General features: G+C 36.9%; 1 protein-coding gene across 9 annotated transcripts in view; it reads right to left on the bottom strand.

Annotated features, from left to right (window-relative positions):
• Nucleotides 1-16,698, bottom strand: part of ERC2 (ELKS/RAB6-interacting/CAST family member 2) — a 413,891-nt gene that overhangs the window by 281,720 nt on the left and 115,473 nt on the right. For all 9 annotated transcript variants that reach the window (XR_007628669.1, XR_007628670.1, XR_007628674.1 and 6 more), the window contains exon 7: nucleotides 1,814-1,981. Coding sequence is in view for 1 of the 9 variants with exons in the window: in XM_050312867.1 (XP_050168824.1) it covers nucleotides 1,814-1,981 (168 nt within the window). In the remaining 8 variants the exon portion in view is untranslated. The remainder of the gene's footprint in view (nucleotides 1-1,813; nucleotides 1,982-16,698) is intronic.

The raw sequence follows: 16,698 nt of genomic DNA, 5'->3' as shown, positions 1-16,698 counted from the left end.
TTATTCATAAGTCCTCATATCAAAAGTAAATAAAAATGCAAGGATGTAAAATTTAGCCCTGCATAGAAAGAAGAAAACAGAGACAAGCATGACATTATTACAGTCAGAAGAATCTAATGTCTAGATACAACTTAGGAAGAACTGGAAGCACTTGCTACTACCAGTATTAAAGAATCAGTTCACTACTAACTCTGATTTTGCACCTAGTTGTTAGCAGGATTTCTCTCATTGTATACTACAGTTAATGAGGCTATAACATGTTTTACTCAGTGATCTAGTGAAGAGAGAGCATGCAGCTTGAGAATGATTATTTCCATAAAGAGGCAAGTGCAAAAGAGGCAAGACCATCTGCATGCCCTACTAAATAGCCATAACGTATTAAAACCAGAAAAAAAATAAGTTATGCTGCATATTCTGAGCACACGGACATAACAGATAGTGCTGAGAGCTCTGTGATCAGTTATTCATCACAACATTTTGAACACTGATCCCCTATTGATCCCCACATTGCCCCTATTGATCCATTTCCTCAAGATCTAAGTACAAGAGAAATTGTAACTTGTTGGTTTGTTCGGGGCTTGGGGGTTTTTTAAGAACACAAACAATGAGAAAAGATGCATTCTGTTCTTCAAATGTTCAAGCCATGTCCAAAACTATTCAGCATTCAGCACAGGATAAAAGCCCTGAAGTTTGCTATCTTTTACATCATAAACATTGCTAAAAAGGTAAATATTCAGAAATCAGACTAAAGTGGATGAGTACTTATATTCCAGTTTTGATAGGCTTTATTTTCCAGGCCTGAAAAAGCAGCCTTCTCAGTTTCTGGAAAATAAGGCCTTGGCTTTTTTAATTCTGCACTTAAGCAATTGCAGACAGAAGCACAGCTAGACCATGTGAACCCTATATGGATCCTGGAGGAAAACCACAGTAACATGAACTACCTACATAATAACAGAGTAAGGAGGAGCAGACATTCTTTGAGTGGCTGTAAAAGGAGGGGAGAAGTAATAGGAAAATATGTTTGAAGACAGGAACTCCTTCTCCATTTATCTGTATGTTCACAAGTGAATCTATACATGCTAAAGAGTGACACACAGGACACAAAGAACATACCTGGTAGCATAAGTGTTTTTGTGAGAGTCAGAAAAAGGATATGGAAATAAATGCCCTACTGCTGTATTCAGAACCCTTGCAGAGCTGCCTTCACAGGAAATTCCCTCTATGCTCCCCCAGGTGGAAACTATAATGATTGAACCCAACTTCCCAAAGAGAGCAAATGTAGTTAGTTAAATTTGTGGAAAATTAGAAATACGACTACTTGACTCTTTGGAGGGAACCACCCTTCTTAATGTCTTTAGCTCACAGGAAAAACAGAAAACTGACTTAATTTAGGTTCCTTTCCCAATCCTCTCCTCTTCCCAACATCCCCCACCTCCCATTTAAAAAAAAAAAAAAAAATGCAGTATCCTGATCTTTCAGCAGGCCCACAATCAGTGTTCATAAGGCTAACTGAATCCCTCATGTTGAAGAACAAAAAGTTTTATCAGGATTTTTAGGACTTTCATTTAACTCCAACAATTTTGTGACAATTTCAACACCTAATATTTTTGTGATATAACATAAGTAAGATATAATACTATAAAAATGCTTCCATGGATAACAGTAACACATTTTATATTAGAGAACTACTTGACTACTACAGATTTCCTGCATTTTTTAATATATTAAAAGTAATACCTTATAAGAAATAAATGTGTTCCCTTTAAATGTGCCTCAAAAGTTTTACAACATATCCTTTCATCAGTGATCTCACCTTTTTCTGAAGGACATTAATTTTTCTTTCTTTTACTTCCAACATGTCTTTCATATCTCGAATTTCTCCAGCAAGGGTTCCTTTCTCTTCTGTGAGGTCTTGAAGTTGTTTTGTTTTTTTATTCAGAAAGGTTTCTTTTTCTTCCAATCGTAACCGCAAGGCATCAACCTACAGTAAGCAAATCAAACATATTTAGGTTTTAGTTTTAGTTCTAATTTTATTTTTTTTTCCTTCACTTAAGAAATGCATTATTTTTTTATGTAGATTTTCCAAAATTATCTCAGACTAAGAGACTCTTTTACCTGTTATACTTTTCTCCAAAGTGTATTGCACAAGTCTCTTAACAAACAGATCTGACTGTATTTCTCTGTAGTAAGCACAAATCCCTGTCAAACAAAATAAGGGGTATTCCAAGGATTTTCCTAAGCAAAATGCTTTATATACATAACTGGAGGTTTTTCTCTTCAGAAACACTAAAAAGAAAAAAAATGTAAAGAAATCTAACAAGCCCACAAAGTGTAAGCACCCCCGATTTCTCGCTGTGTAAATGCTCAAGCATGCAATGTTGTTGTTCTCGTAATGAAATTCTAACAGCAATAAAATAGCAGACAATTCATCAAAGAAACAGAATATGTTCGGATTTAACCATCAGTACTGTAAGAATCACACCTTCCATGTATTGGTCCCTTCAGCAATTCCACTAAATCATACCTGTTTCCACATTCTGGTTCAGGAAAGCAGTTGCAAGTGAATTGCTGAGCAGCTCTCAGCATAAAATAATGGGGGATTTGGGAATAAAGAACAGGTTTACATAAAAGTTTTTCAAAACCAAAAGACACTTTTTCTTTTCAATGTGAGCCTCATATTATTCAAAGCTCATTTGTTAATAAAATAATACAAGAAAATGTGGTATACCCATGAAACTGGGTCAGCACTATTAAACATCATGCAAAGTAGAGAACTAAGAAAAAGGGAGTGCAATCATTCATTATTACAAAGACAGGTTTCCTCAAACAGAGGCTTCTTCTGCAGCTCTGAACCATGAGGTGTTCACATTAAGGGGACTCACAGGTTTATTTTAGCTCCAAGGTACACCACTGGGAAGACAAGGTTTGGGTTGAAAATATACGATGTGGCAATCTAGAATAATTCTCCATATACAAGAGAGCTGTAGGAAGTCAGGCAAGTGAGAAATTTTATATTCAGTAATCCAAATTTTAAATGCACAAATGGTAGAAAATAAAGAATAAGAGTTTAAAGTTTTCATTACCTAGAAATTCATAAGGTTAATTAGTAATAAAAAGCTAGATGGTAGTAACTGAAAGGGCATAAATGTTGGCTTTGCATTTTTAAGTTCTGCAGTTGGAATAGTCAGAGAGGGTTTTATTTATTTCAAGGGTCTTATCTAGTAAGCCATTTTCCCCCTAGTTAATCAGAATATTAGCAAAGTACAAAACGATCAGCAGATCTCTATTTATTTACATTCTGAGTTTTGTAATGCTAAATTTATTCAAAGCAAAAGTCTTTGCAATGCCATTTTAAAGCTTGGTTTGGGACCAATTTAGATGATCTATTAGATCTCAAAATGCATGTTTTTCCTGCTCTTAAAATGGCTCATTGCCTTTCTATACACTGGAAAAAAGATTTATACTCTACTGGATTTATTTTATTTTTAAGACTATTTTTTACAATATTACAGTAATAGGATCTCTCAGTTTGTAAGCAGTGGGCAGTATGGGATCCAAAGATGACTTTCTGAATTGGAAAACACGAAACAGTAGTAGCAGCAAACTTTCAGACCTCTTTTAATAAACATTAAAGACCTCATCTGAAACTCATTACCACATCTTCTTTATACTTAATCACTTATTTGCTTCATGTCTGAAAGCAATCCCTGAAGTCAAATCACAAAAATCTCTGTCGGGCCTTTAAGCTGCAGCTGAGGATCTCGTCATAACATGGCAGCGGGAGCTCCGAGAGCGGCTCTCCTCAGCCAGGCCCTGCAAGTCTCATTTTCCAACTGCCACGAGGCAGAAGCTTTAATGCTTCAAGTCAAGGGGAGTTGAAGGTGATTAGATGGATAAACAAAGCACTGATACCGTTCCCCAGCGACTGGGATAACACAGGAGCTTGCACATGTGCTGATACAGCTCTGCCTGGCTGAGCCGGGCGGTTGCTGAGTCAATAATCTTTTCTTCTCTACCCATCCAATCCCCACCCAAAGGCCTGAGCAGACAATTCTCACTCTTCTTCACAAACCTCTTCACACAACATCCTGCCATCATTACATCACCACATTCAACTTGGAAATGGGGATTTTAGGCATTCAAACTTGGGAGCACAGAAAGGAGAATTAAGAGGATGAGTAAATGGTTCTGAATTCCCAGTCTGAGTGACAGCCTGGGTGGGAAGCACGAGCAGAGCCCTGTCCACTCTAGTTTCTCAGAACCCAGTCTTGCCTTCACACAGGAGTTAATTAAACAGCACCACATAACTAAACCTTTAAGCTTTTCCTCTCACCACCACCCAGCCCATAGCACCACCAATACGTTATTTCTACTCCCTACACCAAGACACAAATTCACCCTGGAGGGACAAGAGAAGCATATGGTGGTTTTCTTTCACACCAAAAAGAAACATATGTGGAACTTCAGCAGAGCCCTAGTCTCTATTATCCCTTTCACAGGTTAGCATTCAGGTCATCCACATGAAAACCTTTAAGTTAGTTCAAGGGTTACGACCTTGACTGAGCCACAGAGCACCGGGTACCCAGTATTTTCTGACTGCTTTCTTGGTAACGTCATAAATTGATTACTCCACACACCTTCATGTAAATAGTTCACACTTTAGATCAGTTTTTTTCAGCTCCATGGTAACTTTTCAACAGTTAACTAATGAACACTCATATGTTTGAGGTGAATTGCATTCTTCCCTAAGTTGCATGTGGACTTGAGGTCTGAATATATTCAGATGTAAGGGGTATAACTTCTGCCTAGAACTCCAGTCCCCACCAGAGACTGCTCATAATATAAGACTACCTTGGTTTTCATTTTAAGAATCCAATTCTAGCCTTGGTAGCTTCAAATAAAAGCTTTAAAGCACAAATGAAGTGCAGCTTCAACTGCACTGGGAAACAGCCAGAGAATCTCAATCTCCATCAACCCTCGTTCACACAACGACAGTACAAGCGTTGGACAGAAAGAGTTCAGCATGTCCAGCACAGCCCTAGGTGGCAGAAATGCATCTGCCAAATACATATCTATTTTCTTATATCTCCTCATCTTGAGACTGTTGCAGCAGAGCACTTTAATTCAAAAATCCACCTACACAATGAAGCCCAGATATTTTGATAGAATAGGTACCTCATGCCCCAAACTACCATTCACAGCAAGGAGCCATTCTGAAAGCAGTGCTCTACAGGAGTTTTCAGAGGCAGAACTCAGAGCCAGTGCCAATCTGGGAGAGTGAATAGGGAACCTATACTGTGTGTGGTCTTGGGTGTACAGATTTATTTTCTATTCATGGGGATGCAGTGTGGACATTTTAAGAGAGCATCAGTTATGTCAGTCATTTTCTCCTTCCCTGAATTCTTCTTTCTGCCTCTGGTAATCACGAACCAAGACTTTTACATTCCCCATAATATGAAATAAAACTACCTCAGCCTGAACTGCAGGCGACCTTTTACTATCTGCTCTGCACTAAGCACATATGACATCATTTCATAAGTCAAATATGAACCTCCAGATGGTATAAAACCAAAAAGCTGTTAAATCAGTTCCTCATCTCATGGACGAAAAGAAGCAAAATATACTACTTCATTTGCAGCCAGGATGAATTTGCCAATATTGGAAATTATCTCTTCCCTGAAAATGGTATTGTGTAATCATATCTCCAAAATAATGAAACAATGAAGTAGTCTAGATGGAACATGCCAGTACGCTATGAGAATTTTCTGCCATTTTGTTACTCTTTTTACATTTAAGGCATTTTAAATATGATCTGAAAGGAATTAAATATGGGTCATTTTACAGCATCAGATATATATTATTTCTATTTGAAAGAATAAGGATCTCTGGTACACAAACCCCCTCTCTTTGGCTTTTCACTCAACAGTATGTAATTTTAAGAGTCCTTGACTTATTCTTCCCAAGCTTTGGCAGTATATTTACTAGTAAAACTTGGCAGCCTGAAGAACACCATCATTTTCCAGAAAAATAAAGCAAAAACACATCTGATAGCTAACACATAAAATATTTCAAAGACCTCTCTCCAAGTAAATTGCTTTTTAATTTTGTCTAACTTCTTTTTCCTCAGCAACTGCTTACTTCAACTATTTAGTACAGTAAACTCTGTCACTTGCCCTGGAAATATACAACATACTGCAAAAACTTAAAAATTGCGTTATTCTTCAGGAAAAAGAAGTTCAAGTAAGTCGCAAAAATTGCCAAATATAAAGTCAAACTTTATTAATCTTCATGTCATCACCCGCCACTCATGACCAGCTTCAGTAGTGACTATTTCTTGAAGTTCCTTACTGCTGACTGTTTAACGTATATACCATATTATATACATCACTTATGGAAGTGGTTTTATTGCTATAGAGTTCCATGAGGAAATAAAACATGAAGAAGCACTACTGTGTTTCACCGTTAAGAATTACTTATTTTACCATCATAAATACATCCATTTAAAGCAAATATTTGACTCTATTTCTTTAAAACTAACTCTGAACTTACCAGTGAGGTACTGAGTGTACTGTAGTACACCTGGAGTGATGAGAAGGCAAACTGCAACTCACTGTCAACCTCCCTCCTGACCCCACCTCTGTTCCAGCACACACACAGCCAAAATCTGCCACTGTGTTCAAGACTCCGCCTTCTCCCCTTCTCTGCTATCATTCCCTCCCTTCCTGGTGACCACTACAGGCTCCACAGGGCTGCTGGCACTTTCTGTGCTATTATTTGCTCTCTCAGTGTATTATGCAGCCACCTTTTGAGGAATAGCTTCTGTTAATAAAAATAACAGGTTTCTATTAAAGATCTTGATGCCTATACTTATACATCCGCATATAGCTGGGGAAATGAAATATTCTAAGCTATTATTTAAACCAAGAATAAAAGAGCTGTCACTCCAATTTTCCACACAGGAGTACTGAGTTCTTACTGCAGAGAACATATTGTCACATGGGCCCGTTTGCAAATATGAGAACTGAGCTACAAGTATAGAATGGATATCGGATATCATGAGTCCTTACTGTACTCTCCACTGCAGAGCTACTAAAAAACAAACAAACCTCATATTTGTCCCTCATTTTCAGTCTGATGTGATAAACATTATATTTTTCAAAGCAATGGCTGTACCTGTCAGTCCATAATATAATACATTCCTTTCCAAAACGTCTCATTCATGTAAAATTCAAGGCAGAGAAGGCAGAACGCGTCCACATTTTGAAGCTGCAGACACCTGAATTTTGTCAAAATTGATATCCTTTACATTCTTTTCCAAACTGAAACTTTAGTGAGTTAGCTGGCACTTTCACTTTGCAGAGTGAAAAGCATTTCATTCCACTTTCAAGCATTATTTCAACAACACTCACATTCCTCTACTACTCCAAGTATTATGGTTGCTCTAGTTTACATTTTAATTCAGCTGATTTACAGGCTTTAAAGGATAATCTGTTTAACCAACACAAGGAGAGGCATTTAAAACAGTTGAGTACATTGTAATCCAGGGGAACTGCCAGTGATCAACATGAGATGTTTTACAAACACAGGCCAGTGTTTCCTGATCACATCAGGAAAACAAACTCAGACCGTCTCCCTTGTAGAATCCCTGTCACAAGCTCCTTCAGTCCTTCTGTACGAGGGTGGGAGAAGCACCTGATTGTGTAGGACCTCAAATGCACCTTATTGGACTTAATCCTTGAAAGATGGCACCTCCAGGTTTCATAAACCTCCCAGCCTCCATCCCTGACAGCTTTGCCAGCCACCATCTCGAATAATCAATTTTATTTTTCTTACGTTCTTTTTTATACACCAGTCCAGATTACGCTGCTCTTTAAAAGAGAAAATTGGTAAATGTCAAACTACACTAGAAAAGGTTTCAGCTGAACCAAAGATTTTTACCAAGATAACAATCTGCTCCCTCAGGCAGTATGAAGCTGGTCCTTGGGGAACATCACATGCCACAAGGGTTTCTGATCATGTGTAGTTTATCAATGCAGCCAACTGCCTAACAGCTCTTTTATTCAAATTTATATCTTTGCCTACTCCTACCAGTAAAATTAAGTAGTTTAAAGCAACTAGCCCAAAGTTCAGAATTTCATAATCAGTTTAGTTCAAGCAAATTTTGGAAAACACATGGGAATTGTAATTCAAGTGCTAATACTCCAAGTTTTTGTTAATAAAACTTCCAACACTAATCTTACCTCACTGAACTTACCTCACTGATTTTTATGCTCACTATAAAACTAGAACTGTCATAATACTTTTGAATTACTGCAAAAGGAAGTCAGTTATTCCAGAGTCAGTGTTATTTAGCAACATAATGATAGTTGTAAATTCAAAATACTAAAAACCAATTTACAAAACTATCAATCTTGAAAGCTTTTAACTTTTAAAATTTCTGTCTCCAAAAACATTCAAAGTTTATTATACTGTAACAGATTAATAGAAAGTGAATTAAAATAGGCCACAATGTTCTTTTTTAAAGTCATGCCAATGTATTTAACTGCTTCAAGAAAAATAAATATGTAAAATTCCATAACAGTATAAGAATCATCAGTAAATAACCATTACCTTTATATGTGGTCAAAACAGAATTTTTACACAAACTGTGATTTCTCAGTTTAATTTTTTTTACTAGTAGGAGTCACTTTTTACAAATAGTTGACTCAGCAGTGAATGTGTGACTTTCAAAAAGCATATTTAGGTTTGTAATCTACTCAGAACATTCAAACAGAGGAGGTGCCTGTAGGTGAAACCTGTCTCCCACTGAGCTAGAGAGCCTGTGTCACGCTCAGGGGCTGAGCTGTATCCTTGGCCTCCCACTCAAAAATTTCATGTTTTGAGTGAGACTCATCTCTTGGAAGAGAATCTGATGATTCCCCCTGTTCTGAAACTGGAACACCTGCTTGTGTCACCCACTTGTTTATCAGACATTCCTACACATCAATAGGTCCAGCTGGAATTAGCTTGACTACAAACTTATCTTCCAGAATCTATTGCCAGCTCATAAAAAGAGCAACATAAAACAGCTTGGGCAATATTTTTCTTTTATTCATAAGAACACTGCAAACAGAGAAGGTTAAAACAATAAGCTAAACACACATTGCTTATTTTAAATACAACACAGCATTTTCTCCAAGAAAAATGCCCGTTTGGCTCTTGTGTCGCTCCTGTCCACATTCTTCCAGACACCAAGTTAGAGCCCTTTCTCTGAAATCTGCTGCAGTTTTTTAGAACGTGAATAAACTTCTAAGAACTACTTAGTCTAATTAAAAAAATTCACCTCTAAAATTTTCTAAACTCAAATTGCAGAACCACCAGACTGTGACATGTAAATAATACTAAATGATGAAATATGCTACAAGATTCTGAGCACAGACTGACAAGAACACTTTGTAAAAGTTACAATATATTTTTAGAAGTATTTTAGAGTCTGGTCAGATTACCTCGTGTAAACAATCAAAGTTGTTTAAAAACTCATTCATCCCGGAGTTGGAAATTACTGCTCCTTAATGAATATATCACAGCCAACAGAAAGAGGAATCTCACCAGTTCACAACAGTGATAAGCAAAATTAATTGGCTGCAATGATCCCTGCAAATGAAACCACAATGCAATGACAGATTTGAACCTTTTCAGCATCCTAACAAGGTTCTTTCATTTTCCTGATCATCCCTCTTACCCTCCTCTTCACCTCTGCTATCCTCAATTAATCTTTCTTGAACCCATGTGACTGCATTTCACATGAGATCTCACAGAGGACATAAAAATATTGCCCCTCTGTAACAGAAATCTCTCTCCTGATACATTCTAGGATCAGATTTTCCACAGCCATGTTTTATTGGTGACTAGCAGCAAAACTCTAACACACTATTATTGCCTTTACCTAGAGCTTTACATTCTAGAAGTTGTTGGCTTTTTTGTCCTCAGGGGCATAACCTTGCCTTTTATATTATTACCACATCTCATCCATTTTTCTCAGTTCAGAATTCAGGATCATCCAAATCTCAGCCCCACTTGTGACTGCAATCTGTGCACCTCTGTGTGTGCTCCCAAAGTCTGGCAAGCTGAGTGATGGAAATACTAGATAAGCCTCATTGCAATAACAAGTCTTGAGATGCTTCAAACAACAATTATCCCCAACCTGGTCCTTCCTTGTCCTACTCTCTACACTGCTCCTCTATTAGCCAATATTTCACCAGTTCTACCATTCTTGGGCTGAAGCATCACCCATTTAAAACATCTGAACACGATATGGCAGGAAAAGCCCTACTGAGATTCAGCTAAATGAGACATTAAGTGTATTTGTTGTTTAAAGATTAGCAGTGTTCTCAAAGAAAGAGGCTGCCTTAGCCTAATTTAGCTGATTTCATAACCAGTATGGATGCACAGTGGCCCTCTAAAAATGGCTAAATGAAAAGGTTTTTTCCATACCAGACAAATAATCTTTTATAGCAAATCCAAAGGGAGATAATCAGAATAAGGTATGTTTTTCCTTTAGACATAAACGGATTTTTACTATTTGTTTCAAGCTTGCCATGCAGTCTGGGGACGGGAATGGTAAAATTCAATTCTAAATCCTAGGTTACCAATGAAGTCACAAACTTTGGATTTTGTTCCAAAAATATCACCAGAATTCCTGCTTTTTCAATTGATTGTGTTCAAAAGACTTCTGTTGAAAGTTTCTGTACTTGAAAGTATGTCTTTGAAATACTTGAAATAGGACTGAATCTTCTAGGATTTCAACCCTTTCAATTGAGGTTATCCTTAAATATAAAGATATAAACAACTGTGGACATGATTTTGTTAACATGCCATAGAAAACATGGAAGAAATATTCATTTTTAAAAAAATGTTTACTACTTAATCATTCCTAATATTCTTTTTAGAGTATATAGTGTATATATTTCATGTATACTCTTTTTAGGCTATATATAAATATTTAGTGCATATATAGAGATGTATATGCATATTCATGTATAAACAAATATTACTGCTAAAAAAATATGAGCCTATAAATAAATAATTTAACACAGAAATAGAGGCTACATGAAAGCAGATTTACTAGTCATGGAAATGAAACCTGAGTATGAAAATTCACTTCCCAATCTCTGACAGCTGACATTAACATGGAGCCTTACAAACCTGCCCTTTAAGAAAATTCTGAAAGGAAATAAATAAATAAAGCAAGTACCATTCCTCATCTGTTTTTCTTTTCCTGGAAAGCATTCTAAAAGTAATCTTTTTCCAAGACATAGATAATTCTGCACATGGGTGAAACTCTGCTCCTTTTTTCAATCTTCTCAAAAGATTGGGAAAATAAAGATAGATTTCAAGAAACAGGGCAACGCCAGCACACAAAAACAATCTTAATGTGAAGTTTAGCATAGATCGACTGTATATTTACACTATGCAAATTTAATTATATTTATCAAAACAGAAGAGTATCACAATGCCATCTCAAGCAGAAGCAAAAAAAAAACCACCAAAAACAACACCCCAGAAAACCCCCACCTTTCCAAACCAGTAAGTCATAAAAAACATGTTAAAGAACTGCTAATATTTCTCTCTGTAGCTGTCAAGCTGTCTTAAACAATTTAATTTCCAAGTAGCCCTTTAGTAAGTAAGTTTTTTAGAAGTGAAGGGCCAGTAGCAAATAACAGCAACTACAGACAATTTAATAAATTTATTGAATATACTTCTACCTTAACATTGCATTACAACAGCATATCATTGAATACAGAGGTGTATTAGCCTCTTTGATTTCACCCTGCAAAAACCAGGGGGGTTTTAGGCCAATCATCCCTGAAAATTAAATCTAGGACAGGAAAGTCAGCCTTTGTTCTTCCTGCATACATTATACCCCAGTAATACCTCTGCAGGCTGTCTGTAAACTTGTGCAGATGCAATTACGTGCCTCTGTAACTGAAACTTCCTAAACCCTTGTATTATTTATGCAAGAAGAAATATAACCCTCTACCCTCATTCATCTCTGTACTGGACTGCAAGACCTAACAGAAGAGTAAAAAAGTTAATTGCTGAATTATGTATATAGATGTGATTTTTAACGTCAACACAGAATGAAACTGATAGCACAGGGACAAAACAAAATAGTCCCCATACATTCTTGTATTTATTTACATCTAAGTACAAAATTATATATTTTATAGACATGGGCATACAAACACTTAATTTTTTCAGCCACTGAAATTGTAGCATTAAGTGTGCCCACACCTGGCTGATTTTCCATTTTGAACATCTTAATTCTAAGAACCTGTCTAAAGATCTTAACTGGCATCATTATTCTAGGAACACATAAGACTAAATCAACTTAAGGAGTAAAAAAAGACTTTGACCTTAACGTAGGCATCCTGTATCAAAAACCCTTAAAAGTGTACAAAAGACTGACTTCAAGCAATCTCACTTTTTAATATAATCTATTGCTTGGCATAACTCTAAGGGCTCTTCTTCGACATAACTTCCGGCTGCAATTAATGACAGCAAATGATGCAAGTTTAATACATGAATATTTTTCCTGTGAATCAGATAACATTAAGCATCCAAGGAATACAAAGAACTACTTAATTAGCCTCAGGGTCACATCTATATAAACCATTAAGCCACTGAAAAAGAGAAACCTCTGAAACAAAGACAGGATTCAGAGTTTGCAAGAAGTGCAATGCTACAAAAAGGAAATTCAGATGGCATCATATATCAAAACCCAATATACAGAATACAGCCTTTAAATAACAGTAGCAGCCTTTCCCTGGTCAATTTTTCAACACTGGGTTGCAATCCTCAACACTGGTCTAAAATTTAGTTGTCTTATTTAGAAAGAAATTCATCAGGATTTCTCTCAAGCATGCCAGTGGTTGAGAGAGTATGTCAGACCACTGTACGTCACACACAAGTTCTAGTCTTTCTCTTTCAGCTTTTAAAGGCAGGTGCCTGATTAAGACACTACACCAAATGTCTTTGAACTGTTTAATTTACTAACACGGTTAAAAGAAAGAAAAAACAAAATCCTAACTACATCATTCATAAAGCAGCATTATCTTCCTTAATTAATTTTCTCGACGTTTACAATATCTATACTAATTCTCTGTAACTGGATATGTTCTGGATCCATTCTCAGAGAATCTGTGTAGAATAAACATTTGAAACATCTTAAAGACTAACTAAAACCATCTTTGTACTACACTGCAAGGCAAATGATTTTTGGATGTTTTGCATTTTTATGCTAAATAGTGCAGCTGCAATTGATAAAACCCCATCAAGCTAATTTAAATCAATCATGTCCAGGAGGTTCTCATCACTTGTGTAAAAATGCTCTCACACTCACTTTAAGACTTGACCACAGCAAGTACCTCCCTCCCCCCTCAAATTTTGATATCTTAAAATTCCCTCTGCGTCTCATGCGACAAAGAAAAAAAACAGAATTCTTATGGAATGAGAATCTTTCTCGTTTTAGACTGCAAATCAAACTTCAGTGACTCATTTGAATAGAAACTCAGGTTGTTGGTACTACTTGAGCACAAAGTGTATGTCAAGGCATTGGGTCAAAGGCAAAGTAAACTTCTAGCACTCAAAATACACAACTGTTACCCTCTAATATATAATCTGGATTGAATTACTGAAATCATAACATGTGTTTTGAATTTATTATTCTGATTTATCAATATGGCACATCACAGCTGCCATCTCTCAGCCGCTGCATCTGACATTCTGACTGTTTATATTTTAAAATTTTGCATTAACTGTTGCCACTACATTTTAAACCCATGAAACTACAAGAACCATGAAAGACCTCTTTCCTAGTAGGGGAAAATCCAACATAATGGATCTGAATTCTGGTATGATTGTTACCCATTTGGCCAACCCCCAAGTGCACGTGACTGCAGACTCAAAAACAATTAAATAAATAAAGGGAGGCCCTGAACTTCAAAGTATGCCATGACTTTCTTCCTGTTCCCTACAAGATGGCTATGGGTTTCAGTAGAGTAACTGGAGATGGAAGCAGAGACCCACATAACTGTGCCCTGGATGTCTTTCTCCTTCACAAGGAGGAACAAGGTGCTATGTGATTGACTTAAACTGCTGGCATGGCTTCTTTTCATGTCCTCTTTGAGCAGCTGCTCACCAAAACCATTTGCTCACTGTTCTTACAGAAACAAACAAGAAAAACATACAAAAGCATCAAGAAAATCCATCTACCAGTAATCCTGCAACTGGCCAAAAGAAGGTTTGAGAAACATATCCTTACCTTCAAATCATAGAAACTGCATCTATCTTCATGGAGAAAAATAAGATGTAATTATTGAAACAATTTCCCCAATAATTTTTGTTCTGTGGTTGACACATAGATTTTTGATGGATAGAAAAGGTCTTCTTTTTTACTGACAAACTACTATGCATTTTTTTAAATACACTGAACTGTTAAATACCACACCAAAATCAAACTCTTTATCTTAGAACTGTAAGTGGATAATAATTTTGCACTTATGTATGACTAATAGTAACTGTTGGAATTAATAACACATTGCCACTCTGAATTCATGTTCTAGAAATCCTTCTTTTGGTTATGCATCAGAACACGAAATTCTCTCAACAGCTAAAGCAGCAGAAAACAAAGCCTGCTAACTGGAGGAACCCTGATTCTTGTCTGTCATATATTTGGAAATGGCTTCCAGGATTATTCCTTCCTCAGTATGACCTCCCCAATGATCAATGTGAGGCTTACCAGCCTCCCTGGATCCTCCTTCTTGCCCTTCATAGAGTTAAGACCGACACCGGCTTTCTTCAGTCCCCAGAAAGCTCTCCTTAATACCATGACTCCCCAAAGAGAACTGACACACTGCCATCAGCATTTGTAGGTGCATTCCAGCACTGCCAAAAGACTTGTGTGTGTCCAGTTTCTTTAAATATTCCCTGACCTGCTCCTCCTCCATCAAAGACAAGTTCACCTGGACTTCAGCATTGGTTTCAGAGGCCTGGGATTGCTGAAGGCTAGTCTTACCAGCAATGATCAATGTGAAGAAGGCATTCTCCATCTCCTTTAGGATCAGATCTCCACTCCCATTCATCAGTGAGTCCAGATTCTCCTGCTATTGATGTGCCTGTAGAAATCTTTCTTGTTGCCCTTCACCTCTCTTGCTATATTCAAGCCCAGATGGGCTTTGGCTTTCTTAACCCTAAACTTGCATGCTCAGACAGGGTATCCCTATTCCTCCTAGGTCACTTGTGGCTGCTCCCACCCCCTGTATCACTCCTTTTTTTTAACTTCATAATTAGAGAAGGAATGGAGCTGATTTCAGTCATGTAAAATTAATCATTTATAAAAGCACATGGAACCAAAACATTCCCATCTATTTTAAACCCTTCTTTGTCTAGGAAAAACATACATCATTTAAGCTTATCCTCTCACTAGGTATGTGACAGACTTTCAGGATTTAGGACAGAAGATGACACAAAGTAGACCAGCCTGCTGGATCAAAGAATCATGCTGGAGGAGAAAAAGACAACAGAGGCCACTGGCACCTCTATGCAAATACAGCTGAACTTTGCTGGGCCCCCAAGCCAACACAACTGCAGGGCTGGGCAACAACCGTGAGCCCCCAACATACACGAGTCCAGGTCAAGTCTGGCAAAGATTTCCTGCCTGATTTAGAATTAGTGTATTTGGTCCAATGGCACTTTTCCTAGAAATGGTGGGCAGGTTGACCACACATGTGTCTGTCTTTATTTGTGGCCTGACACTTGGCAGGATAAGCTTCATTATGTTTATGGTTATGCTTAAGAAAAGTACTCTCAATTGTTTCCAGTCTGTTGCAAACATAAACCTACAAGCTGTATTAAATATATACTATTGTATTTACCACAACGTTATGAAATCATGCATAAAATCCTAAAATGGGATAAAATAAAGGCAACTTCTCTTCCTCCTGCCCAATTTCTGGCAGCATTTCAAAATAAACAAGGAAGCAAACCAATCCTTATACTGAAAGGTCAGCCAGGATCTTCGTCACAGTAAACATAAAACTGGCCTAAAATAAAAATAAATAAATTATTCAGTAAGAGAAAAGCAATTTTCTCTTACATCAGTTATGTGGAAAGACTAAACAGCTCCACAGTGAAACATCTTAGTAATTACATGTATCTATTAATGAAGAAAATGAAATTTCTTCTACCTAAAAGAGTAAAATGAAATTTACACTTGACTCAAAAAATAAATAAATTAATAGTAAGTGAAAAGTACATTTACTGCAACTCAAGTCATGTGGAACTGACTAGGTATTGCAGAGAATTGAGATTCCCATCCTTTATTTCCATACTTTCTAATCTCAGGAGCCTTACTGCTCCTGACATAAAGCAGAGAAATTTAACTATAAATATGCAAAGACAAAAAGAATGTTGAACTGTACCATGACACAAATACACCTGTTCTGGTTTAGAGTTCCAAAACATGTAAAACCTCAGTGAAGTGTAATCTGGAGCTCAAATATAACAGTGCTCTTTCCTCTACAGTTTCCTTCCTTGCCCAGTGAGGACTCTGCTTATTTTTACATGATTTTGCCATTTATCTAAATTTAAAGATGAAAGATGAACCTCCAGTAGAAATCTTTCCAGTATTAATCCATTTTCCATGCAAGCCATTGACCA

Source organism: Myiozetetes cayanensis, unplaced genomic scaffold (assembly GCF_022539395.1).
Source record: "Myiozetetes cayanensis isolate MyiCay16 unplaced genomic scaffold, myiCay2020 scf18, whole genome shotgun sequence".
Taxonomy (NCBI): Eukaryota; Metazoa; Chordata; class Aves; order Passeriformes; family Tyrannidae; genus Myiozetetes; species Myiozetetes cayanensis.
The sequence above is the reverse complement of the archived record's forward strand: the minus strand, read 5'-3'. Positions and strand labels throughout refer to the sequence as shown.